Source organism: Clytia hemisphaerica, unplaced genomic scaffold, assembly GCF_902728285.1.
Source record: "Clytia hemisphaerica strain Z4C2 unplaced genomic scaffold, Clytia hemisphaerica genome assembly, whole genome shotgun sequence".
Taxonomy (NCBI): Eukaryota; Metazoa; Cnidaria; class Hydrozoa; order Leptothecata; family Clytiidae; genus Clytia; species Clytia hemisphaerica.
Window position 1 is genome coordinate 1,937,639 of NW_027103262.1, and position 27,594 is coordinate 1,965,232.

Consider the following 27,594-nt stretch of genomic DNA (forward strand, 5'->3'; position numbering starts at 1 on the left):
ATGATTGAGAAGGGTATTGAGTCTCCTGAGGTGTCAATCAAGGAGATCAACAAATATGTCCAGAAGTTTGACTGTAATCTTCAAGAACAAACAAAATTATTTGAAAAACTTTGTAAACAACGAATAGAAAGAACTCCACTCCAATATATCATAGGAGAATGGGATTTTCGTTATTTGAACTTACAAATGAAACCACCTGTTTTCATACCTAGACCTGAAACTGAGAGTTTGATTGAATACATTAATGAATACTTAATGAGACCAAATAATATATCAAATTTCATTGAAATTGGATGTGGCTCTGGTGCTATATCATTGTCTCTATTACACGAAAATCCCCAATTGTCTGCAGTAGCTATTGATAAATTGAAGGATGCAGTTGACTTGACTCAAACCAACGCCAAAAGGTTTGAGCTAAAAGATAGAATAAATGTCCAGTATACGGACATAAAAAACTTCAAACTTAACAATAAAGATATTGGAAAGTTTGATATGCTTGTCTCCAATCCACCTTATATCCCAACAAACGAAATTAAAACTTTACATTCTGAAGTAAAAGACCATGAAAGTATGTTTGCTCTAGATGGGGGTCAAGATGGACTGGACACTTTCCGTGAAATTCTTCACCATAGTCGATTCATTATGAACAATAATAGTAGTCTATGGTTTGAGTTGTCTGAACAACATCCAAAACAAATTCCAGATGTGTTAAAGGATTTTCCAATGTATAAGTTGATGGGAATTTATAAAGATTGTTATTATGTTGATCGTTTTGTTAATTTACGTTTTGTTCCAGAATAAAATTTTTGATTTATTTGCTAGCTTTTGATATCTGTCTGTTTCTGGGAATATGTTGTATATTCTGGAGCAGTCTTGATTGACCCATATTATACTAAAGTCTATTCCAAAAAAATTTGCAGTTTTGATACTTGAAAAGGTAAAAAAGAAAAGATGTAATTCAAAGTATTACCTCGTTGAAAAGATGATCCTAAGCGGATGCTTTTAGAATTTCAAAATCTTTTTAATTAAATTTTGAATATGAAGATGAAAAAATTGTAAAGATTTTTTCTACTTGATTGAAAATTTTGAATTTATACTTTTCTGAAACAAATTAAACTTTACTTATTTCATAATATGTTTTTATATTTTTTACATCTTTTTTGGATCAAAAATTAAAGCCCTTCAAATTAGGCTAAAATGGCCAAGAATGGGCATAATGGACCGACTTTGGAGGGCTGTAACTTTTGATCCAAGAAAGATATGAAAAATCTGAAAGCATGTTTGAAATAAGCGAAGCTCAAAGTTTCAGAAAGTGATAAATTGAAAATTTTCAATCAAGACGAAAAAATCTTCTTTTTTTCATCTTCATTTTTGAAATTTTTGAAAGATTTTGACATCCTAATGTAAAATTATCTGCCTAGGATTATCTTTTCAATTAGGTATCTCCGAGAGCAATGCATCAAAACGTACGGACTGCTAATTTTTTTGAAGCAGTCTTAACTTTGTAAAGGTTGAATGAAGCAAAATCAGAAAGAGGTGAAAGTTCTTAAGAATATGATGGGCATGTTTTTTGTTACGCCTACTGATCTGTAACTACCTTACTGGCCTGGGCTTCCCGTATAAAAGGAAGCGTGTCCAATTTTTCATCTGACTAGTCCACCATGATGTTTTCAATTTTTGTCTTCAACAGGGTGATTCGAATGTTATGAAATTTGAACGTTTGATTGAAATTCTAAGGTAAATTAGAAAACAACATGGTGGACTTCAAAACTGGACACTAAACACTAGCCTATATATATCTAATGTAGGAAATAATGTCTAGTGTATAAAGGAATATCATAACTGTGTTTATAGATAAAAAGATAATTATTGTTGAAATTCTCTCTTCAATTTAAAACATTTTCTTATAGCTTAGTAAACTAGAAATTAAAAAAATGCCACGAGGAAGTCGATCAAGTGGGGGACGATCATCTGGCTTTTCAAGGCCAGCTCCTGCCGCCCGGGCGCCACCACCACGGCCTGCACCAAGCAAAAATGTACCAGCTGCTGCTCCAGCCAGTTCGGTTGCACCACCCATGCAACAACCTAAACAACCAGGACTTATGGCAAATATGGCGTCCACGGCCGCTGGTGTCGCTATTGGATCCACTGTCGTAAGTTTGATAGATTACTTGGTGTGTACCTGTGGATTACTTTTCGCTTGGACTTTTTTCGTGAGTCGATAATCTAAAATTTTCTCGGGGACAAATATCGTGAATTGGCCTCTATTTACCCAATTTACTAAATTTTCTAGGGGTTTTCGCCAAAACTCGGATTTTAAATTTCTTACGAAGATTTTGAATCGTGTTGAATAGTAATTATCAATGGATCTTGTGCCCGATTTCTTTCTTTAGGGGCATACTTTGGGACATGCATTGACTGGAGCATTTTCTGGGGGAAACAGCGCCTCATCGGAGCAACAAGCTGTTGCTCAGCAACAACAACCAGAACGTAACCCACAAAACCCATGTGAAATGGAAATGAATCAATTCTTGGAATGTGCAAACCAACAATCTGACATCACGCTTTGTCAAGGATTCAATGAAGCTTTGAAACAGTGCAAAATGTATTACCAAGCAACCAGTAAGTACTGTGATGGAGATATTATACCTTGAAGGAACTAATTTTTGCAGAAATTTATTTTTTTTCGGTTCTAGGTGCCTATCGCAAAGCTAGGTTTTCAAATTACAACTTTTATCAAAAATCTTTAAAAATCCTTTGGAAAATGAAAGAATTTCGAAAAAAACACGAAAATTAGTTTTCTTAAGGTAAACAATAAGATAAAATACTTTCACTCTCAATAATTCCCCATGTAGACATTTTTGTGTCAGAAATTTCACGAGTATCTTCCCAACTTATACAAAACCTTCTTTCAACCTTCATAACTGTATTTGACCGTTATTTTTCCTGAACTTCAGAATTTGGTACGTCGGAAAAGATTTCTACATCATCAGGTTGTTATATATCTACTTGGACGCCTGTCCGTTACTTTTTTCATACTTTCACTTATTTTCCCTTTTTCCTTTTCTAGGCCAACAACCTCAACAACCGAAATTTTTATAATATTTTTTATGTCAAGACGTTCAAATTATAAAATGACCAGATTGTCAAATGTATTTTTATGTATTTAATATCACCCTCAAACAGATGAAAGAATATTAATATTGTGCAATTTTTGATAAATTTCATTTAAATTATATATTTTTTTGGTTTCCTTTACTTTTTGTTGATTTACTCCGTTCCTGTCTTGGTAGCCAACTTTTGACTATCAGTCAATTCTAGAATCATCCTTTATTTGAAGGGCTATATACACTACGCATCCATTACCAGTTGTTTACTTCGTGCATTTCGGTCCGCAAACCATATTGTCGAATATTGTTCGTAAATTAGCCCTTAAGCATTTTTTCTACCACCAGACTTATTTAGGGATGTGAAATTATCCCTACAAGAAGTTTGGAGCTGAAAAGGTTAGAGTTGGTACCTTAAGTGTATTCATTTTTGCGTGTACTTAATTTGGCGGATGGCAGAATTTGTAAAATTTGGTGGGGATTTAATTTGGCGAAGTGGGAAAATTTTAGGAACTTGTAAATAATACTTGGTATTTTAATTCAAAATTGCAGATTTTAGAATTTCTATCCTAAAAAGATTTTGTTAAATTTGGCGGACGATCATTGTTACTAGTAGATTTTGGCGGGTATTTAATTTGGCGGATTAATTACATCAGAGAAATGAGATGGAATAGAAAACCAGCTTCTCTGAAAATATTCTGATCGTTTCTATTGAAAAAGCTTTCGTTTTAGCTTCAATTAGCTTTGATTAGGTCGTTAGAAAAAGTTCAAGAATAGTCTGAATTGCAGACCTCTACAAAACCCCAGGTAGTATTCGTATATAAGGAGTAAGGAGCAAGAATCACAATCCAGCAGCATAGTTCAAGAAGAGATGATTCGTCCTAAAAATTAGCTGGTTTCTATATAAGTTATGATGATTATAAAAGCTGTAAGAAGATTAAATTTCGTGCATTCGGGCTTTATAGGTATCTTTTGTTCTGAGCGAGGTGTGATTAAAATAAAAGCCCCTAAAGTTTACGCATAATTAGATTCAGAACAAAAGAATTTCGTCAATCATTTTTTATCTTTATCAACAAAAAAATAAATCCATCAACCGAAACAAACTCCCTTGAGGACTTGGTAAATGACGAGCCGTATTTCTGTTCTTTTCAAGAAGCTGTTTTTCTCTTTACACTACTCTGATTACACCGATTTTGAGTGCGAAATATAACAATTGAATCGTCTCATTATCGACAGATTTCGACGTACAAAATCCGCCAAAATTTATTTTTCCACCATCCGCCGAGTTAAATTTCCATCAGCATTACAAATTTAAACCATACTTTCTTCGTGCCATATTTCAGGCCTTAAAGACATTACTTTTGCCTATTTGTATTTAATAACGTATCCTGGCCAATAATATTCTGGAACCGTAAAATAAAGTTTTCATCAAATTTATCCCTTCGAATCATTACCCAAATTAAATCTTCACTGAGAAAATTCATCGACCATTAGCCAAGTTTCTAGGTTGATTTCAGTTACTGAAAGGATTTTGAAGTACCAAAAAAAAACAAAATACCTAAAACGGCCGATTTCCGAATCACGCTCCCCACTTGCAGCAGAGCCTAAAGATGTTCTTAACATGTTCTTATTTTCACCATTTTGTGAGTATTTTTTGTCCATTTTACTAAGAAATTGGGTGTTTTAGGCTCCGCAAAGCCGTTAAATGTTCTTAACTTTAACGTTTTGGCCAACGAAGACTCATGTTCTTATATATTTTGTTCTTTAAAAAAAACAAACGTTTGAATAAAATTTGAATTCGATTGTGCTTGTCGAAAGGATATTCAAGAGTGGAAAATTATCAACAAAAAAAAATCCGTAGATAATCTTTTAGTTCTAGGCTTGAAAACGGTTAGAAAAAATCATTTTCTGGATTTATGATCACGTTACCAAATACTTCTCTCGCTTTTTTATAAGAATATAAGGGTGAAAATTGGCCAAATCGTAAGAATACCCTAAGAATACCCTCTAGGGTAAGCTTCACAGATTTCGATAAGAATACAGTCATTTTGTATTTGGTTAACAGAAAAACTGGGTTTTTTCGTTATAAAAGGTCATATCTAAAAAAAATTAAGAATACGTTAAGAATGTTTCGCTCACTATTTTGGCAGTTTCTGAAGATTACTTTGACCCTCGTCCAAAGTACACTATTCTTATAAAAAAGCGTGTGTCTAATCATACAAACAACTAGTCAGCAAATAAACCATTTAATATGCAAGTACGAAGTGTCAAAAATAGAAAGCAATAGAATACTTCCACACCATAGATTTTTATACGGTACTCTTAGATTCCAAATAAACGGGAGGGAAAACCCCAAAATAATCAGGATATTTAGAGCAAAATAAGGGACTTAAAAAAGTCTGTAATGAAAAAAATATGGGTACTCCTTTCGCAAATTGGTGCTATAATCGAGTCAAAAGAATAGTCGAGAGACAATTTTCTCCTGTAGTGCTATTTTACTACTTATTTACCAAGTAAATATATAAAGGGAAAAATTACAAGCTGATAACATGATGTGCTTACAATTAATAGCTAATTTTCGCTAAGTAATAAACAGAATTGTGTAGAAAAGTTGACAAAACGGAAGATTTACAGCTATTTCAGTTACTAATATAGTTAATCTGTAATATTTTGAGGTGCCTGCGATCATTGTTATTTTAAACTTCAAAATTTAACATTTTTATAATTTGATCACATATTACTAAGCTAGTGAAAACATAAGCTGCAAAATATCTACAGCAAAACCGATAAAATATGTACTGTACCAAAAACGTAAAAAGTAACAAAATTTGATGAAAAAAAATTCATAGAGCCACAAATTACAATTTTATATAGAAAGAAAAAAGCAAAATTTTAATCAAAAATTTTTATTGTACAAGGGCTACAGCATCCAATCTGTAAAATATGTTACAAAGTTTGTAACTATTTATTTCAAATTTTATCAATTTCAAATTATAAAAAAAACGTAAAAAAATATCAATAAATAAAAACCTTTTTAGACCGTGATTTCTTTATTTTCTCCAAAATCTTGCGTAAAAATGTCGGTTGATTAACCTACTAATTCAGATTAAACATCAATGACCCCGAGAAGTGCAGCAATCCTACAAAAATACTAAGAGCGAAAGTTGTGCTAGCTTGTTAGAATTTTTAAAATTTGATAAATTTAAACATTGTATTGCAGAATTTACTTCACATTTTCATTGGAATTGCCATCCCAGATCCTATAGGTCCCTGTTACATCCTTTGCTGCAACAGCCTGATCCACTATTTGTTGCTACCTTATCGGGGAAAAAATGTCGGAGTTTTATTCAATCGGGTTTTTTTCGTCGGGGAAAATTTCGTCACCTAGAGGCATTTTCGTCACTTTTCCCCGACCAAAATTTCAAATTCGTCACTTTAACCCGACTAAATTATCCAAAAGAAATGGTTTCCTTCACTAGCTCGAAAATGGATCTTGCAATTCGATGTTTAAAGCACTAATTTCGGCAAATAAAAAAATTAGATTTGAATTTTGGGTAAATGTTTTGGTCAAGGATAAAAAAATCGGGTACAAGTTTTGGTCGGGTGATAAAATGTCGGGGAAATATTTTCCCCCGATAAGGTATAACATAGGTCTCGGGAGTTAGCATAAAGTAGTGAACCCAGATTTAGTTTATTTTTATCTTGGACAAATTATATAAAACGCGTGTCAGATTTTCTTGAAACAAAAGCTGATTCTAGTGTAGATCGTGTAGTATAGTTCATATTTTCAGCTAAAAGAGGTGTTCATTTTTTCTTTATACCAGTAGATGTAATTATTTTGTTGATTCTGATGGAGTTTTTTCGCCAAGCAGCGCCAAGATCTTGTGCACCCTTCGTTTTGGTTTCTACTGCACATTTTTGTTTTGTTTTGTTTTTATCGAGTCTTCAAAAGTTCATATCTGTAATCAAATTGAGAGAAGTAAACATGACCAAATCACGAGAAAACTGGGCGAGAAAAATGGCTTGATTCTGTCAATCCACCTGCCAACCCTCAAAGCGTGAGAAGATGGATGATGTCAAAATGAAATTGATTCTCTATAACATATTCATGCATTTTTACGTGATTCTTTCTTTAATAAACTCTGCACAAGTCTCATCACGCATTAAGGGTTGAAACCATAATTATCTTACATAATACTCTGGTTGGAACTTCTTTGTTCCTAGCCGAAGCAAAATAATCCGCTATCTTTAATAGACCACACTATGGTACCGGCTATTTTATCGATTTAGTCCATTCTCTCGCCCCTCGCTTCGCACCATTCAGGTTTTTTTGTTTGATTGAACAAATTGCCGGTACCGAACTGGTCTATTACTATGGTCTACTCAGCAAAGATGGTGCATTAATTTTGCTTCAACTGCCGTGACTTGGGAAATACTGAGTAGCTTTATATAGTGTTTGTGTTTTACATAAGATATGTGGTTGAAACGTGCATTCACTTCAAATTTCGACTAAATATATTTAGTCGAGGCCGTTTTAAGATCGTGATCGTGACCAATCTTATGCTATAAACTTGAAAATGCAACCTAGACTGAACTGGTTTGATGATAAAAACGTGATAAAATCTAACAGCAGTAGATGAAAACTTACATTCACATAAGTACAAAAGCGAAGATCACGGGACTTCATCGTTATTGACCTGAACATGATAAGAGAGAATTTTTTAAAATCCATTTTCAATAAATTTTAATAAACCTTAATGGAAATAATATTTTAAGCGATGTTTGAGAGAAAAACATTTGAAAGTGTAACTCCCAGCAAGGATCCGAGAACTCAAATCAAATTTGTTTATCATTTTCACTCCGTGGTTCCAAAAAATATTTTAACAGATAAACGACGCCAGTAAACAAAGGCGTGGTAGAGTGGTTATCATCCTTGACTCCCGCCTGGGAGGCCCGAGTTCGATACCCACCGTGTCTCTACGATTCACTTGGCAAGTGAATATACCTTTGCCCGGGACAACCCATGCCATGTGAGGGGAATTGTGTACCATTACTCTGATACAAGAGTGTGGGTAGATTAGACAGACATTGTGACGTGCCGTGGCACTCATAAGGTTCGGCCTCGCGTGAGCATCGCTCTCCCAGTGTCGTTCGAGTGTCATGGTATACGCCATGGCTTGACAGCTCGCGTCTGTCAAGTCGCAGTGTCTGTCAGCGCCGTGATGCCTACTCCTTCGTGGGTAGGACCCATCCTGAATGCATTCGGAGGGCTCATATCTATCTATCTATCTATCTATCTATCTAGTAAACAAAGGGTTGTAAAGTGGATTTCACTTACTGTACATTGAAGTGGCTTCATATATCAGTTCTAAGATATAAGAAAAGAATGATAAGAAGTTTTCGCATCGCACTTCCCTCGAGGAATTAGGGCAGAATATTTCACTTCTATTCTTTTGTAGGAAAGCCTGTATAATAATGCCTCTAAGAACATGTTCGCACGTGACGGCTCCGTTTCGCTCCGGAAACGGAATGAAACCATTCTACTGGTTAGAAGTGACGTAACACTTCAATGTAACCAAAAGAATGGCTTCATTTTGTTTCGGAGCAAAACGGAACCGTCACGTGCGAACACGGTCTAAATAATTGGATTGGGATGGTAGTAGTTTCCGACTTGCGATTTCATACTGAACGAAATATTCTAATCATAGATAACAAAATTACTTTCAAAAGCAAAATAAGAATATCACCTTTGAGTCTTTCTTTTGGCAAGTCATCAAGCTCTGTATCAAATGTGAACGGTTGCTCGGCAACAGGCTAAAAAGACAATATTAGAAAGTTCAAAAGGTTGAGGGGTGAATGTAGAAAAAAACATAACTGAATAATATTGATCTTTGTATATCAATTCAAACAAAATATTTGTCTGACAAGGTATTAAAGGATTTAGAGAGTAAATACGGCTAAGACAATTGCGTCAGCAATTTGACTGAATTATAATTTTCATCAGACAAGATGTCAATTTTTTTAATGATTTACGACATCATTTCTCTATATATTACCTGGGGGACCCAGACAGAGCAGTATTTTTAACTCTATTATGGCAGTAGAGTAAAAACATATCCCCTTATTTTTAAACTAAGCGGCAAACGAACTGTCAATGAAATGATTTCAATCTCAAAACCAAAACTGAAAAACCTATAATATGCAATTGTTTTTTCTCCAAAATCATAAGTTGTTCACAATGAAATACAATTTCTATGTTATTCAAGAAGCTTCTAGGAAAATTGTTTCGATGCACTATACGAACGTCAAAAGGAGTGTTAATTTTTTGGATTTTAGGTCTAAAAAAATTCTTATTCTCAATATTTGGGGAGTATTAATGAAGAACCTATACATGAAAAACCAGGAAAAACCTGTTTTTTATGAAATCTCCTAAGAATTTGCATGTTTTGGAGGCTGATAAGCCTGAAAATATTCTCTGATTTTTCTCTAATGTTTGGCCTCGAAGCAATAATCTATTGTATAATTATGTTCATATGAAAATACGTATCATAGAATTTACAGCTTTATATGAATATTTTTAACTTGAAATTAAAATGCCGTATAAATGATTTCGAGTTTTTTTTCCTTGATTTAACTCGAGAGGAAAATTGTCAATAACAGAACTGAGTTAAAAAATTCGCGTTACGGGCCTTAACTCAAAGATTTCATAACTCGATCATATAACTCGATCATATAACTCGAAGATTATGTGTCTCAATAATGAGCAGACCTGGAAAAGATCATCATGTTACAAAAAAAGAACAAACCTCATCTTGAGGGTCATAATATTGTTCCAAGTATGGATGAGCGAGAGCTTGTTCAACAGTTACTCGATGGTCTGGGTTGAATGTCAACAACTTGTCCAACAGATCCAAAGCTGAAATAGGATAAAAATGTTCCTTATTCACCACTTATCATCGTTTGGATTTAAAATATATTTTTCTCCACTAAAATTTCCACACAGTTTTAATTTTTCAACGACCACAAAATTGCTTGATTAAATTCAATTCAAACTCTTTTAGTTAAAATTTATTAATTTATAAAGATAAAATAGTGATTCAACTATTTGTAGCTTGTGAGAATTTTTTGCCTAAATCTGTGCCTATTTGAACAAATCATTCCTACCGTTTGGTGATGCATCTGGGAAAAGAGTGGGCCATTGCTTCCTTTTTTTGACTGGTAATCCCATCAAGTAACTTCTCGCCTGCAACAAAAACAATGGAGATTGTGCAATGGAAGCTAACGTTGCACTCAATTCACTATTTTCTGTAGAATGCTTTTTTAAAGGCACTTAATTCTCATTGTTTTTAATAGTGGAGTCAAAAGGTTTTCACTGAAAAGTCATTAAAACTAAAAATCCAAATGAAAATGGATGGACTATTATACAAGACAAAACTCATTTATCACCTAAGCATTTCGGGGGTCAAAATAGCATAACCTAAACCTGCCTAAACTGCATGAAATTTGCCACATCTTCACTTAAAAATATATGCAATTAAGAAATATCATTTAGCCAGTTTTGTCAAATAGTCTAATAGCAAAATCTAATTTATAGCTAATAGCTCGACTCAACTCCAGTATGTGTGTGGTTGAATAAAAGCTCAGATTCAATTGAATAAAAAATGAATATAAATAGTGATGATTGATCGCACCTTCTCATTTTTGATGAATTGAAGGGCGTTATTATCTGGGGATCCAAGAACGTCCAAAATCAGATTTAATTGATCCAAATCTAGAGAGAGAGAGAGAATAAAATGGCTTTTCATCAAAATGATGTTCTGAAATAGAATTATTTCAAATCAATTTTGAGCTTCCACAAGACAGAAACTAATAATTTAGCAGGTATTGTCAAAATGCTAAATCAAAGTGTGTCCCATAAAAAATCCTCTTCTTTAAAAGAGTAAATTCTATAGTATTGTTCTTAGCTGGACACCATGTCTAAAAAGAAAACAAATTAGCACTTACAATGTTTTCCAGGGAAAAGCGGTTTGTTCATTAGCATCTCAGCTAAAATACAGCCCACGCTCCAAATATCAATGGATTTTGTATATCCTTTAGAATTCAACATGATTTCAGGTGCCCGATACCACCTTGTGGCAACATATTCTGTAAGGATCCCTGTGTGATCATGGTCTGGATCAGCAACTCTAGCCAAACCAAAGTCACAAATCTTAAAAGAATAAGCATTTTATATAAATAAATATATTATATGAATAAAGCAATTACAAAATAGAGTTTATTATTGTTATAAAAAATATGATTTAATAATTTTGTAATACTTTCAAAATCTGTGTTTGACTTTAAAGTTATTATGAAGTCATCACCTAGGATGATATAATGTCAATAATGTCAATATGACAAGAACAAATAATTGATACTATAAAAGAATAAGTAAGTAAAGTAAGCCTGCGACCGCATTCGGAGGCGACCCGAAGGCTCCTCTTTTGATAGCTATCTACCGGAAGGTAGGGGAGGGCAGTGCTGCAAATAGGGAAATTTCAGTTGGCCGGTAATTTTTCGAGTGTAACGAGCAGGGGGTCTGGCGGAACCATCTTTGTAGTCTGTTATTACAGATTGACTTATTGCATTATTAGATTGGCTAAACACCTATTTTAATGAAGCGCTATTAAGTGTTAATCTAAGCCTCTAATCTTCAAATTTTAACAGGACAAAATGAAAAACTGAGCTTCAGAATGGCCGGTAGAAACTATGAAATGACCGTTAATTACCGGTCACCGGCCGTTATTTGCAGCACTGGGAGGGTGCCACTCTTTTCCCTGGATTTCTCCACTAGAAGAATGATCCCAATCAAAAATAGTGTGACATTTTGAAAAATGCCCAAAAACAACTTTTTGTCATAGCTGATGAAGTCTTAATCGATAAGTCGTGAAATTTTACAATGTTGTGGGAAATACTAAGACATTATGAATAAAATTTTTTTTCTTCGTTAATTGAGCTAAAAATGTGGCTTCAACTCAAAATTTGTATCTTTTTTAGAAATGTAAGCCACACAAATTAGATAAGAGATCTTAAAATGGGACTTTCTTAACTTGACAGAGAAAAGTTTGAATTTTTCAAAAAATGTTAAATGTACATACTTTCTAGCTATTAAAAATGTAGTTTTTTGTGGCTTACTTTTCGATAATTTTTAATGTGACTTTGTAAGCCACAAAATTGTTCTTACAACAAAATTTTTGTAATTTTTTACACTTACAGGTGTTATACTTTAATGATTGAGTGCCAAAAACTTAAAAAATGTGAGACATAAAATTTCACCTATATTTCAACTATTCACCTATATTCACCTATTCACCTAATTTCCCTTGTGTAAGCCACATTTTTGCCCACTTAACAAACTGTAAGCCACAAATCAGTGCAGCTAATGAAAAATGTAGCCCTTTGCTGTCAATGCTGAAAAGAAAGTATATTTCTGACTGTTTCCATTATTGAGAACTCAGCCTTCAAAATTTCTTGACTAGGGTAAGCCACATGACCAGTAAGCCACATTTTTCCCCCACACTTCATTTGCTTGTAACTCCCCTTTAAGTAAGCAACAAAAATTCGCCCTTTATGTTATGGATAGCTAATTTCCTCAGCTTAATAACCATCAAAGCAATCCTAAGTGTAAGCCATAATTTTCCCAAGTTATGGTCAACTTAGTGGCTGACAGTAAAAATGTCACAAAACAGGGGTCTATTTTTTATTGGGATCGAATAGCAGTCTAAGATACCAAAATAGTCAAATGCAAGGCAAAATTTATGGATACTATTAAGTGGGTTAATGAAAAAGAAAAAAATTACCTTTAAATCACATGTTGTGTTCAGTAATAAATTACTTGGTTTCAAATCCCTGTGTAACACGTTTGCAGAATGGATATATTTCAACCCTCGAAGAATTTGGTATAAAAAGTAGCAAATGTGGTCATTGCTTAACTTTTGAGTTTTAAGTAGTTTATACAAATCTGTTTCCATTAAAGTTTGAACAATATATCTAAAGGAGTTATGATAGGTAGTCAAGGAATAAAAACTGTAGAACATTTTCTCGAGAAATTTAGTTTCTAGTTAACGCATGTAAATTAGTGTTAGTGTTAGCATTATCTTTCAGACTGATGGATGCCTTCATGAACAGATCTACTTTGCTTTTTTAAGTAACTGAAATCTACTCATAATTGCATCTTCTTTAAATCATGCCAAACAGAGGGAATACACATTTAAACAAAGATCAGACTCATGCATGCAATAGTTGAAAAGGGGGGGGGGGACAAAACAGCTTCAGGATTTCAAATCTGAATCTCAGGAAGAATGTTGCATGAAGAATACTTATCATAAATTTTCATCAAAAGAAAAAAGGCACTCTTTGAAATTTATATAACAACAAGAATATTTCAACATGTTCAATGTTTTGAGGAAAAGATACACATCTTTCATTTCATCTATGGTTGGTGCCCTTCGGATATCCATGATGTTGATAATCTATAGGAGAATAGACAAATAAACACATTCTTATACAAGGATACTATAGAAAACTTTATGTCTTTTAAATTTTCTTTACTTTAAAGTTTTAATTATGTCCAGAGACACTGTATAATATCATAGAATATAAAAAGCTATTAGCCTTCTTTATCGACAAAAATCATAGATATTGAAATTTCTACAACTAAAAAGTCTTACATTTTCATGATTAAATCTGAAAAGAATCTTGATTTCTCGGAGAGTTCTCTGACAGTACGTTTGATGTTCGAAAGGACTTATTTTCTTTATGGCAACTTTTATTTTCAAATTGTGATCCATTGCAGAACTAAAAGTAGAAAAAGAAAAAGGAATTTTTTTATTTTTAAATGCATAGTTGAAAGACTTTAAAAGGACTGAATTTAAACTGAAAATCCCATATCCCCGGAAGAAGTTAAGTAATCTTGTTGTTGGTAAGATTTTGATTTAATAATTAAAAAAAATCAGATTTCTATCTTATATTATAGATTTTCCTCAAACTCAAGACATTAACCTATACAACTTAGGTAAACCATCATGGTCATTTGATCAGGTTATCTCCTTTCAAACTGGGAGTTGCTCGTCTAACCATTGATCTTAATTAACAGTCGTAATGCCGTAAAAGACTGCTAAAAAAGTGATAGGATGCATAACTTGATACCATATTTTCAAAGGGGCCTGAGTCTAGGTACTTCCCAATTCTAAAGGGCCTTACTCCATTTTAATGAAAACTGAGATTTTTTGCTTTCCCAAACTTCTGGCTCATTCACTCATTCAGGGGGGTCAAGCAGTTAGTACAAGACACTATGCGGGTTAGTACCGTGGTGGTGTGTGTGCCATGTGAATGGGATGAAATCACTTAGTACTCAGGGTGTACACACAAAAAAGGGTGGTCCCTTGCTAAAAAAGTTTTGGTATTAACTGTGTAAAAAAGTGATTTTAGTTACAACTTGAAATATTTTTGCTCAACAGAGTTTTACACTTGGTCGGCAATCATAAATATATTCATTTTGCGTCCTTGTTGGGTCTAAAAAGTGAGTCGGTCGATCAGTCGGTCGATCAGTTGGTTGTAAAAATGAATGAATTTCTTCTTCTTGGGCTGGAAATTTATTTTATTTTGACGATTCATGAAATTTTCGTACATGGAAGGGTTAAAACAGTTTGTTTACATTTAGGTAATTTTGAATGGAAAACAGAAGAACGCTAGCAGGGAATTCGCGATTCTTATGCTTGAGACAGACAATATACGAGTTTTGATTTGATTGTTTGAAGTTTTTGAAGAAAAAAAAATCCTTCTTTAAAATGGCAATAAAATTTTTTGGGTTGGCAGGTTTTAAGGTAGGGTCGGTCGGGTGATGGCAAACCAACAATTTTTTAAAGTCCAGCCTTGTCCGTCCTCCATCATCCATTTTTGGAGAATATTCTTGAAGGAAAGTGCCAGCCAGCCAGCAGCCAAAACAACCGCGTGTTATGAGTGGTTTCAAATTATGACCTTTGAACACTGTGACCTCCAACCCAAAATAGCACATGTATTGATAAACAAAGTCAAAATGCCATAGATTTCGGTGCACTTCCGGTGTTCCGGAGCACGATTTTCGGCGATTGGTCTGCATCGGAACTCCGGAACGTTTCGGTGTACTTCCGCTAACTGTGCACGCACGTATTTCTAAAAAAATCAGCCGTCTCATGGTAGTTTCGATATTTCTACCAGTGATTCTTTCGAATATAGTTAATGTGACAAATTCAATTTCATTAATGGCTGAACCATCATCCTCAATAACTGTAAGTATTTTATTTGACCAAAGTGTCGTCCATCACTTAAGGACAAATATTTTTTTGTAACCATGTTTAAACAATTTTTTAGATTTTTTAGAACGTGATAAAAATCACTTGCTCTGGAAGCATGGGAAGAGCTCCGGAACTTTCCAGAGGGAAAAATAGTGTTTTTTAGCTGCCTGGAAAACTCCGGAAGTTTCCGGAGCCGGGAGGGTCCTGGTAAAATGTATATCTCCTAATAGACCTTTTCGCCTTTCCATCCGCCATCTTGAATTGTATGCAAAAATAGAGGAACGAAAAAGCCGTGGTTGGATTTAGTTGGAAAATATGCAAAACATATGCAAGTTTACACAAAGATTAAAAAGACAAAAAAGCATATCATAAAGAAATATTATAATCATTAGAACAATAAAAGATGGAATTTCTTAATCCAAAAAGAAATATTTACAGAACAACAAAAGCCTTTTAGAAATTTGTTCTTACAGACATTGCATATTCTGTTTTCATGCCATTAAAGAATTCCACCAAGACGGAGTACACACATCAAACTTTCAAAACATGCAAACTGAAAGCAGTAATTATGAGGTCACACATTCAGTGGGTTCAAATCAATGTTTTGATTTGATTGTCTTACGGTTCTATTCCCAGGAGAATAATTTACCGTCAGCCGAATAAGGAATATTTCTGTCCTTCGCGGGTGATTTTTAAGCTTGAGTTTATGTCTAATGTTATGGTTTTTTGAAGTGCTTGTTCTAAGAGATGGGCGAATTTGATTATTTCTAGTTTTCAAAAGAAGCAAATTTAATCTTTCTTCTACAAGATTACACTTTAATATAATGCCAATTATGCATGTAAGTTTTACATTAATACTTTCTTTTTGTATATGTTTTGCATACTTTCTAAGGTAACTTCACCACGGCAATTCGGCCACCATAATTTTTGCATACAATTCAATATGGCGGATGGAAAGGCGAAAAGGTCTATCATAAGTGATGTCTTGCAACTATAGCTGAACTTTCTCGGGCCCCTTGAGGATTCTAATTGATAAAGTCCTGAACATCACTGCCCAAACCAGAGTCAGAACCGCGCGCATGTTTGGGCCAGGTTTTTGGAGAAAAAAATCTCAAGTTTTGTGGCCCAATCATAATGTTTGGACCAAAAGAATGTTTTCATTTTTTGTCCTGAACATGACCAAAAATGTTTGGGATATGTTTGGGCCATACTGTGGCATTGAGTTTCAAGCCCGAAGGGCTAGAGGTCAATCTCTAACCTTTCTCAGGCAAGAAAAATTGAAGCCTTAAAATATGCGCCGTATTTTTGATGACGGATTGAATCTAGCAATTCCTGCCTTTGTTTTTGAGTGATATATTTTTCGAAATTAAGCGGTAAATTTTAGTTTCGTCGATCTGTCATTTGTGTAAAAACCAGGCGGGTCGCTCAAGGCCGCGCAACTTTGGTAGGATTTGTTGGCTTCAAATCCTACCAAAGAGATTGACCTCTAGCCCTTCGGGCTTGAAACTCAATGTACTGTGGGTCATAAATGCCTAGCTAACCTAGCCTAGAAAGTAAAATCTTACCAAACCATTCCATAAGCCCCTTCACCAATGTAGCTTAAGTCGGTATATCTAGGTGCAACATCGAAAGCTTGACCACGAATTACAGGTGGAGCTGCCATAGTGTTTTCTTTTGTAAAGTTCTAAAGTTAAAATCACATAAAATTTATAAAAAAGTAAGAAAAGAAACAGTATCGATGTTTCTGCAGAGGATTTCTGCACCCACTTTGACGAATGTCGTAGTCCGTATTCCGCCGGGAGCAAAGAGGTGGGAACGAAGTTGATATAAAAAAATCGGATTTGTTTGCTCGCTTACTATTACCAATATAAATAATTTTCCAACGAATAAGCTGAAACATCGAGTAAAAATATTAATCCGAAGATGGATTCCGATAACAGATAACCTAGGTATCGCACTCTTTTACTCTAGAAAAAAACAAAATTAAAGCGGGAAGCTTTCAATTCGAGTCAACTCAACCACCCTCAGCCTGTCTGCCTCCTTCCTCAGTCTGTCAGGTATCAGCTCTCTGAATTTTGCTGTGGTTTGCTTCCAAGTATTCCAAGTATTATAACTGTACAATATGGTGGTATACTACAGTAGTGGTAAGATCATCATACTTTCAAATATTGATGGAATATAAATAGATTTGTTGAGATTTAGACCACAGCACTTGCTTGCTGGCAGACGACCCTGCCGGTGCACCTGACAGTCGGGTCGTGCTGGCAGCTGCTGGGTCCTGGGACCTGGCCAGTCTGGTCAGTGTGGAAACGATGAAAAGTCCACGTCAAATTGTAATTTGATTAAAGTGAGGTGCATGCCAAAAGAAGTTCAGCTTGCGGATGAAAGGCAGGCGAAATTAAGTAAGCCCCCCAACGGGTCCAGACGATCTCAATCGAACTGAATCGATGATCGAACCAGTCGAACTAAATCGAACGCAATCGACCGATTGAAATTCGATTGTCGAACGCAATCGAATCTCAATCGAATATTACCGCAATTTTCAGATTCGATTTCGATTGATATTATTATTCGATTGCGTTCGATTGATGTTCGATGCGTTCGATTGCCTTCGATCGTCAATTCATTGACCCCCGGATTGTTCATCGCATAATTTCTACGGGAAATCGAAAGTAATTTCATTCGGCTTGTGATGTTTGAGAGCTTGGATGTTGGAAAGCTGCAAGAATAAAGCCAGACGATCTCAATCGAACGGAATCGACGATCGAACCAGTCGAACAAACAATCGAACAAACAATCGAACCAATCGAATATTACCCAGAATTTTGACGTTCGATTGAGATTCGATTGCGTTCGACAATCAAATTTCAATCGGTCGATTGCGTTCGATTTGGTTCGACTGGTTCGATCGTCGATTCCATTCGTCTGGACGGGTCTAGGGCTGCTGAGCCCCGCCCCCGAAAGCCCTGAGATTTTGATATTCTCATGCCTAAAAGTTGCTCAAAATTTGTAGAAAAAGAGCTCGAATTGCTGGTACTAATAAGAAAGAAGTGTATAAAGTCAAATGAATCATGACCATGGAGCCATTTTTTAGGAATTAATGGGATTAGGGATTAATGAATTAAAAGCGCTTTATATTTTATTTACACTCTACGTCGTTATATGACGGTCAAGAGAGAGCGAGGTGGATGCGTTTAAACCTGGCGTAATGAAATGGGGCGTTAGAATGGCGCTGCTCCTTTCGTCTTGAAAAGCTTTGACTTACGCCAATATCTTACTTTATATTCACTCCTTACCTGCTTACGACCCTGGGTAACGCCCGCACATTTGCGGGGGAAATTTTGACTTAGGATTTGCATCGCCCGAACGCGCCCTGTCAACCGGGCGCAAAATAAACTCGCTGTGAAAAATAAATTACAGACTCAAAACAAAGCTCTTTCATGTGATTTTTAATGTCTATCATGTTTGAAATAAGACAAAACACAAAATAAAAAAGATTTCCAGAGTATAAAAAAACATTTTCAGGAACTCTACCGTAGGACGGCGTGAATGGGATACCCGGGGTGAATCGGATAATTTGTTTAATCGCCTCTCATACTTCACTGACGATGTCTTTTTCCATTCTGTTTTCAGATCACGTTCACTGATCGATCAAGCTATCGGAAAAATATGACTTCGAAGATTTGGAACATGTTCTTCGAAAATTGAAGAAGAAAACCTTCTGATTTTCGGACCCTTTTTTGAAATGCCGAATAAGAAATAATGAAGCGACCATGATTGGAGATTCCTTTGGCATTGTGTTCTAAGAAAGCCAGTTGTATACAATCTTTTGTTCACTAAACGAAAAACAATGTCTATTCTTCGTATTTTCATTCTAAAGTTAGGGCGGAAAATTGTTTGCGTTAAAACGCGAATCGCCCATTTGCGCCCCAAGTTGAAGGCGTTGTTAAGTGATACGGAGCCGAGAAATGGAAAGGAGTTAATTATTGAATAATTAAAAAATATCAAATACCGTCATCATGTCATTTTTAATTACTGCCACACTATCCCAAGAGGCTTGTTAGTGTTCAGAGTAGCTAGGAATAAATGTTCAAATGTTAATAGTCACTCATTGTTCATGTGAATACAATGTCTTTGTATATTTTGTATAGTGATAATTTAGGAGTTTATATGTTATTATTTTCCAGAAGAAAATAGTGGAACAGGTAAGGCTACAAACACTTTACAACAAGATAAGAACATTTATTAAAGTAACGGACGCCACGGTTTCTCGTCCTTCCTAAGAAATGTCTTTGACGAGAGGGATTATTTCTAAAGGCTTGATAATGAGACAGGGTACAGTATGAAGCAAGACATTATTTCCCGTTCGCTTATATGCTGTTCATTCTCTACAAATATTTCTGCAAACGGAAATTGGACAAAGGGGCAAGAAAGTATGACACGGTGGAGCCCCTTCCTAGTGGAACAATTGGCAATAAATAATCGGCCCGGTGAGAAAATATGCCCCAGATATTTAAGAACCTGAGAAATTTTTATTTTCTATATTCCTTACTTACTGTTCTTTTATCTTTCATTTTTCCAAAGAGTATAAAAGTTCTCACCGGGCACTGAGAGAGACAATGTTATGAAGTATTTTCTTTCGCTAAAAAAAGAATTAAAAAGTACATATTTTCCAAATAAGAGCTTAAAAAGTTTGCTGCCAACTACGAGTATACTAATGCATCTGAGCATTGACTACCATATAGAATTAATACTGTCTACCGTCTTTGTGTTCATGGCGAGTCCACGCTGGTTCTGAATTCTTTAAGTGCCACCATAATATACCCCTGTCTCAGTAACTCAGTGAAAATTTGAAATCGACCATCGCGGAGAAGTTATGAAACAAGTAAAACTTCACACACCGAGTCTGTATTTGTAATTGCCGGAGTACGGGAAAACTCACTTTTTTCCTAGAATTCACTAATATATTTTCTTCAATTTTGACTGGGTTGACCTAGTTGTGGTATAGGTGTCAAAATACCGACAGTACTCTAAAGGGCCATAACCTTTAAAGAAAATACTTTTTTTTGCTTCGTTTTTGCATTTTTAGAATCTTCCCCAAATTCTGCGTCGATCGGTAGGCAATTTGCAGGCACTTAAAGCAGAACCAAGGCCGCTGGAGCCTTTGAAATTCAAACTTTCGATGAAATTCAATGAGGTCAAAATTCTTAAAGTGGCTTGGCAGTGAACGTGTACCTGCGTGTACGTGTCAATTTGTACGTGCCGGTTTTTATCGGGACGGATCCTTGACCGGGTTACTGAAACAGGGGTGTATCGTACGTTTTCTTATCATTTTGTCAACAAATTTTAGAGGCAACCAGAGCGTTATTGATAATCTTCTCCCGTCTCTGAAGTATCTGAGATTGTTCAGTACCTGAAATAAGGAGAAAACAAAAAAATACGATGATCGGATTAATTTCTCTACTGTATTCTTTTTATCGACTCAGCTATCACACCCAGTATCGCTGCGAAAGTAGAAAAAGTTAGCTTTTCACGGGGCATTTGTAGCGGTGGAATGATACTTGAGACAGGGGTATTCAATGGACGCTAAACGTCAAAATAGTGTTCATTTAAAATGTGCATAAACAACGGGATATGAACACTGGGTTTTTTCCGAGCGCATTTTCTATTAACTTAACATGGCCTGTGAAACATGGGTGTGGGTGTGGGTGTGCTAGACTCTTCTGATCTGAGGTAAAAAAGAAATACGCACCTGCTGGGTGTGATAATTTTCTGCTTATAGATTCAACGCTATCTATCGTAACCGCGGAAAATAACGACCATATAACATGTGTTTGATGACTCTATCGATCGATGCTTCGATGAAAATTTGATATTTTCGTAAGTTGTCCAGTTTCTCTAATGCTCTTCTTTTTTAATCATTTATTTACTTCTCCCTTTTCATTTTCTACTCTGGTACGAAACGGAAGCGTTAGATAAAAGAAACAAACTTGGATTTAGCTAATGTAGTCAGACCTTTCAGAGACGTTTCATTTTCTTACATTGCACTTTCTATCGTGCATTCAACCAACGCTTTCCACAGCGCACACTAATCAAAATTTTATTATCAATGATACTAAACGTACTACCCAAATATATATCCCTTAGGTATTACATTTTTATGACGCTCCATCTAATGAATAATTATATTGTGAGAATTGCATAAATTCAAATTATAACTTCGGCAAAACGTAATTTTTGAAAAATGGTATTGCTCCACCACAAAATATAGAGAGTGTCTGTTTATGTTTCGAATGGCGCCCCGTCAAATTCTATCCACTTCACCCCGAAACGAGTGACTCGATTTTCTTGTATTCGATTGAAGATTGTTCCTCGTAGAAGAAACTTTTGAAAATGAAATTTTCTAAACTCGCGAATTAGACCCCACTCGTCAAGTTCTGCGGTATAATTGGGTGGTAGGTCTCGTCTGGAAGAGGCATTTTGCCCAAAACCTTCCAATTCTATCCGATTCACCCCGTCCTACGGTAAATATAAATTTAATGATGCAGTTTAAAATGTTTTTGGTCAGTAAAATGTTTCCTCAAGTAACTCATATCGCGCGTTCTGATTGGTCGGAGAAAACGAAAGTGGTTTTCGCGCGTTCTGATTGGTCGGAGAAAACGAAAGTGGTTTTCCTTTGTGAATTGTGCCCTTTTATTGAGTGAGATAAACTCTGTTCTAGTTTCCGACATGCTTCTAATTCTAAATTCAATGGCGGCGTATGAGGGAACATGACTTTGTGAAAGTTTAAACACGAAGGAAATATGATTAGATTTAAAGGTTAAAACTCTTCTTTTTCTCTTAGTTTGATAATCAAAAGATTCTACAATGTTTTGGGAGTCTAAATATCCAAAGGTTTTTTGTTTTCAATGGGAAAAAGTGGCAAAAAAGCAACTTTCTTTACACTTTCTTTACTCTCTCGCCCGCACACGCCCGCAAATGTGCGGGAATGTGCAAGCGTTACCCAGGGTCTTACCTGCTTACGCCAATACGCCAAAAGTAATTACTGCCTCACGCTGAATATATTCGGCGTGCTGTTCACTAGTTCCAGCCTGGCAGTCTGGAAAGGAGGGAAATTTTATACTGGAGCTGTACCAACTTAACTAGGAAATTTTGAAGGATCTGCCGCCTCAAACCTCAAATCTACGCCGGAGATATCGATATCGAGATAATAATTTTTCACGTATTGGCGTAAGGAGTGGATATTAAGATATCTGCGTAAGTAAAAGTTTTTTAATACGAGAGGGAGCACTGCTATTCTAACATCCGATTTCATTACGTCAGGTTTAAGCGCATGCATCCACCTCGCTCTCTGCCTGTCCCTTGACCGTCATATAACGACGTAGAGTGTAAATAGAATAGAAAGCTCAAGCCAGTCAGGTCCTCCTTTCACTTTATCAACATTACACGAACGGCAGTGTGCGCTAAATTACTTTGGTGTCACTTTCGATTTCAAGCAACAGGATGCGCGTACATAGCAACGGGGCTGGGTAGAAAAATCTAAACATAGAATTCAAAAAAAATACCGATCATCGTATAGAGCACTAAAAAATACCCCCTTTCTATGTTTAGTTTGTTCTACCTTGGATTATAACTGAAAATATCTTCAAATTACCTTTGTCCGCTATCAGCCCGCGCGGTAATCTTTGCCCGCTTCAATTCTTAGATACTGAATAAGAGAGGTGCGCTTAGCTAAGTCGTGCTCGCGGGCGATAAATTTATGTTCACTTATCTTGTATATTTTAGTGTATTTATCCAAAATGAAAAGGATGTTGACAAAATATGCACGGTGCTGACAAAATATACACGGCATTGATTATGACATCATTAAATATGTCAATGTCGATTCAACACCCGTTAAAGAAAATAATTTGTAAATAGTTCTTTTCATCGTGAAATTTAGAAATACGAACAAAAAAGAATCAAATTTAATATTTGTACTTCCTATCTAGATTACAGTATATTAGCGTTAGAATACGGTAAATTTTCACTTAAAATATTTCGCGATGGCGATGATACGCCCAATCGCGCCCACGGGAAAGTTCCAATTTTTAATTATCGGGAAATCGAGGAAACCGGTTCACCACGTGGATAAAAAACGTATGGAATGAAACCTGACAGAAGGTTTTCAACCAGATTTATTCAGATAAAGCTATAAGAGGTTCATTACTTGTGGATTTTGAAACCTACATAAGCAAAAACGAAAGTTGTTGGGAAGGAAAGAGTAAACGCAAGACAGAAGGTTTGGTTGTGTTGATCAGGTGTGTTTTTATTCTATCCGAACTAATGTTATAAAAGACCAAGGAGGCCCTGACTGTTTTGAGCTACTTTTAGGCGTGAGAAGTTTAAATATCCCAGGGCTTTATAGACCTAACTCTTCATACAAAAATTCCCGTACGAGAAACGCATATTTGGACTTTGTACCCTATGCTGCACGCAAGTATTTAAGCTAAAGTCCCGCAAAAGGGGGACAAAAATTAGTTTTTTTAAGTTTGCAAAAAAATTCCACATAGAAGATCTTTTAAATTCAGTATGTGAATAGAGCAGTAAAAAATACAACTTTTCTATTTTTCCTTTTTTTTGCAAAAGTTCTATAAATGAAAATAAAGCGATAATGATGATTGAATACTATTCACTAATGATCCCGACACTATCGTAAAGCTAGAATCGCTTTGCGTCTTTTCCCTTGAGAATATGATTGACAGATTAAAGTTTTTCACCCGCGTGGAGCTGGCAGGCATTTTGCGAGCGTTCTCGGCTCAATCCTCGGACCGTGTGCTAAAATGGTAGACATAGCTTTGGCAGATCATTTTGATGGAAGTTGTTGGAATGTTCTTGACAGAATATTATTTGATTGTCAATGATGACAGTGTCGTTATTAATTTTGTTAGATCTGACAAATTGATGTTTGTAGTGCACTTCATAGTTTTGATTCCCATTGAAAAACCATATTCTGGTTTTCGTGTTATTAGATGCTGTTTTAGAGCTTTAGAGCTAGCCTGCCGTTTGGAGGGCTTACTTGCCCCCCCCCCAAACCCCCATGCAAGAAAAGCTGTAAGTGGGGAAAAATGATTGTTTGCCAATCTTGGGGATTTCCAAACTCAAAGAGTTTTTCCTGTGGTATATAATATGAAGACTCCCCAGATTGGCGAACATGAAGAAATAGAAGAAAAACCAAAAATTCACCCCCTGGAGAATATTTCGATTGTTTTTTTGTTCAATTGCAAACGTTTGTGAAAGCGCCAAATATTTTATTATCCAATCACGGCGAAATTGATTGTTTTATTTTGTCCAATCAGAAAATTGCCGTACAATTGTTTAAAAAGAAGTATCCAATCAAACGAAGGTAGAGCGCTTTCATCCAATCAAAAAGGATTCTTTGAAAAAATAATGCTTGCATCAAATTCCCGCTTTAGTTTGATAACTAAAGATAAGAAAAAATTCATCAGACGCTTATAGGTACCCCCTGTGATTGATACCCCCTGTGACTTGAGTATATGTCAAGAAATGAAAAAATTGTATATTTTTGCAATTGAAAAGAATAATGATAGTTAGATAAAAGCAAGATAAAATATAGTTCCCAAGCCCCCATACCTTACTGCATAAAAGTTAGATACCCCCAGAGATCATAGGTACCCCCTGAAATTAAAAAAAAATCCAGCCCCCAGCCTTTTTCAGGAAGATTTTGGTTGTAGCCCCCCCCCCCTGCGGGCTGGGGTTCATGCCATGAACAGGTAATTCATACTCAAAATTTTGTCTATATTGTGTTGTTGCACTTTTTTTAACAAACTTATAGAGAATTATAATGTTAATGAAAAAGGCATAAAATAATGCTCTACCTCTACCTAAGGCAAGCAAAGTAATTGCTAACACCCACAAAAATTTGATTTTTTTTTGACCCACACCCTACTTTACCAAAGCACTCATTAAATTTCAATCAAAATGTGGCTAAGAAATTTATCGTAAAAAATCCTTTCTCATTTTGGCTTTTTCTCTTAGATAATATTATTTGAAAATGGCTTATAAAAGTAATTTTGGAAAGAATCCCTTTGAGGATGAAGATGAAGATAAGTTTCAAGATCTTTCTGATGATCCTGAATTGATGAATATTCGGCAACAACAAGACCTTTACAGACAAAAAATGGTGCAAAGCAGTAATAGATCAGTTCAAATGATCATTGAATCCCAAAGCACTGCAATGGAAACTTCAGAGGCATTACGTAAACAAAGAGAACAACTGGAAAGAACTTCCAAAAATCTTGACAAGATAAATGGGGATCTTGATGAAAGTGACCGCAATATAACATCTTTGAAAAGTATTTGGGGAACAATGAGTAATTGGTTCAAAAAACCTGTGAAGAAGGTTGACAATGTGACTGATCAACAGGGACCTTCGTCAGAAGAAGAAGACAAACAATTACAAGCTGAGACAAAACAGCTGCAACAAAATCTAAGAAACTTAGATAATTTTGATGTCCATTCTAGCTCATACACAGGATCAAGCAGCGGTGGTGCTAGGTATCAAACAGAAGAAGATGACATTGTGGATAAAAATCTTGATACAATGCTAGCTGGCTTGACCATGTTGAAGGGCCAAGGAATGGCACTTGGGAAAGAAATTGATGAGCATAATGATATGCTGGAGGATATTCAACGGAAAACAGACAAATCTGATGTGAGGATTGAAGATCAAAACAAGAGGATGAATAAGATTCTTAGACGATAATATTTGAAGAAAAGTTTTCTTTTCATTAAAATTTAATTTGTTGTTTTACGGGCCAAGCTACCAAAGGCAGCAAAAACTATTACATCTTTACAAAAATGCAAAATGGAAAATAAAAAGACACAAAAAGCTCAAATTCATGGATAAAATGAAAAATTGAACATAAAATTCACAAAACCTAGAGAAAACTACCAAAATTTAGGAAATTTGGCAGTCTGTAAACAATGAAGATAAAAATGTACTACCAGGATCAATTTTATTTTTATTTTGATTTTTGGAATTTTAGGGTTGGTTGGGCCTGTAAAACTATTAATCAAATTGGTCTCGTCTAACTTCACATTTTGTGCTCTTACACTGAAAAGGGAAATGTGTCTTTTTGTAATTGTTATTGAATTGTCATTAATTGAGTTGCTTTAAAAAACTTTTATCTTGTCTTTCGACTCTTTAACACCAGTATCTAAAAAATGATGACTTTTCAACTTTTCTTTTGATAACAAAAATACATAAAGTAGAAATTAATTTTAATAAATAAATAAAACGAAAAGCTTATCCTGAAAAATATTTGTTGAAATTTTTTTTGAATAATAATTAATTTTCTGGCTATTTTATTACAACAATTTTAATTCTGTCCCAAGTATTTTTTCAATTAAATTATTTTGCATTATATTTTTAGTAATCTGTCTTCAAGTTTGATTGCAGTTTTTTATTATTTTAACTCCTTTCAGCTCCTTTCAGTATTTTTTTTGTTATACTACATTGATATGTTTCAATTCACTAGTGATAAAATGTCTTTAGGTCATTTCTGAGATCTATCAAATTTTGAGCATATTCCCCACTAACAGCGCTTGAGATCTTCCATAAAATACTTACTCAGATATAAGCATCTATATAATAATATTTATAATAACAACAATATTTTTATTTCAAGTTTCATACTCTTGTTTGTTTTTTATTCAATATACCTATAAATCTGAGATTGCTAACAAGTTCTTTAAATTATGTCAAGTTTCTCCTTGGACTTAAGAGGATTCACTTCACGAACATGTACATTAGCAAAGCACAGAGGTAATAAGACAGTAGATGGAGTTTCAACTTTTCTAAAATAGAGTAAGTGAAGTGGTTTTATAGCTTTTCTAAAAGCAAAAAAGCAAAAGTCTACTGACAACAATGCAATAAAATAAAAAAGTTGCTTAGTATCTTGTGTTTGAACTTGAAAGAATTTGATCTTAATGATGAACAAAATTGTAAATCTGAAAATACTGTATTTAACTGCAATCATAAAGCCCATAGAAATTGAGAAATTCTACTGAGAAACATGTGTTGAAGAAATGAGTGTTTTTTAAATTGTCTCCATGTTTTTGGCAGCAAAGTTATTTAACTACATTATTTCTACTTTTTTTATTCAGAAATA

At 34.9% G+C, this 27,594-nt stretch overlaps 4 protein-coding genes across 4 annotated transcripts; 3 read left to right on the top strand and 1 right to left on the bottom strand.

Moving 5' to 3' along the window:
- LOC136799542 (MTRF1L release factor glutamine methyltransferase-like) lies at nt 1-801 on the top strand. Its single transcript, XM_067056264.1, has one exon. The coding sequence runs from the start codon at nt 1-3 to the stop codon at nt 799-801; it is 801 nt and encodes a 266-aa protein (XP_066912365.1).
- Nucleotides 802-1,934: 1,133 nt separating this feature from the next.
- Nucleotides 1,935-3,102, top strand: LOC136799553 (coiled-coil-helix-coiled-coil-helix domain-containing protein 2-like). Its single transcript, XM_067056274.1, has 3 exons — nt 1,935-2,153; nt 2,394-2,622; nt 3,071-3,102. Exons 1-3 carry the CDS (start codon nt 1,935-1,937, stop codon nt 3,100-3,102), a joined length of 480 nt encoding a protein of 159 aa, XP_066912375.1.
- A 3,690-nt stretch (nt 3,103-6,792) lies between these two features.
- Nucleotides 6,793-17,173, bottom strand: LOC136800574 (mitogen-activated protein kinase 1-like). Its single transcript, XM_067057236.1, has 12 exons — nt 16,987-17,173; nt 13,817-13,943; nt 13,563-13,618; nt 12,947-13,136; nt 11,112-11,316; nt 10,799-10,878; nt 10,272-10,350; nt 9,914-10,023; nt 8,855-8,921; nt 8,446-8,475; nt 7,756-7,804; nt 6,793-7,066 (listed from the first exon to the last, which is right to left on the bottom strand). Exons 1-11 carry the CDS (start codon nt 17,082-17,084, stop codon nt 7,797-7,799), a joined length of 1,050 nt encoding a protein of 349 aa, XP_066913337.1. The 5' UTR covers nt 17,085-17,173; the 3' UTR covers nt 6,793-7,066; nt 7,756-7,796.
- Nucleotides 17,174-25,475: 8,302 nt separating this feature from the next.
- Nucleotides 25,476-26,186, top strand: LOC136799561 (synaptosomal-associated protein 29-like). The gene has a single exon (XM_067056286.1). It carries the CDS (start codon nt 25,476-25,478, stop codon nt 26,184-26,186), a length of 711 nt encoding a protein of 236 aa, XP_066912387.1.
- The last annotated feature ends 1,408 nt before the right edge of the window (nt 26,187-27,594 follow it).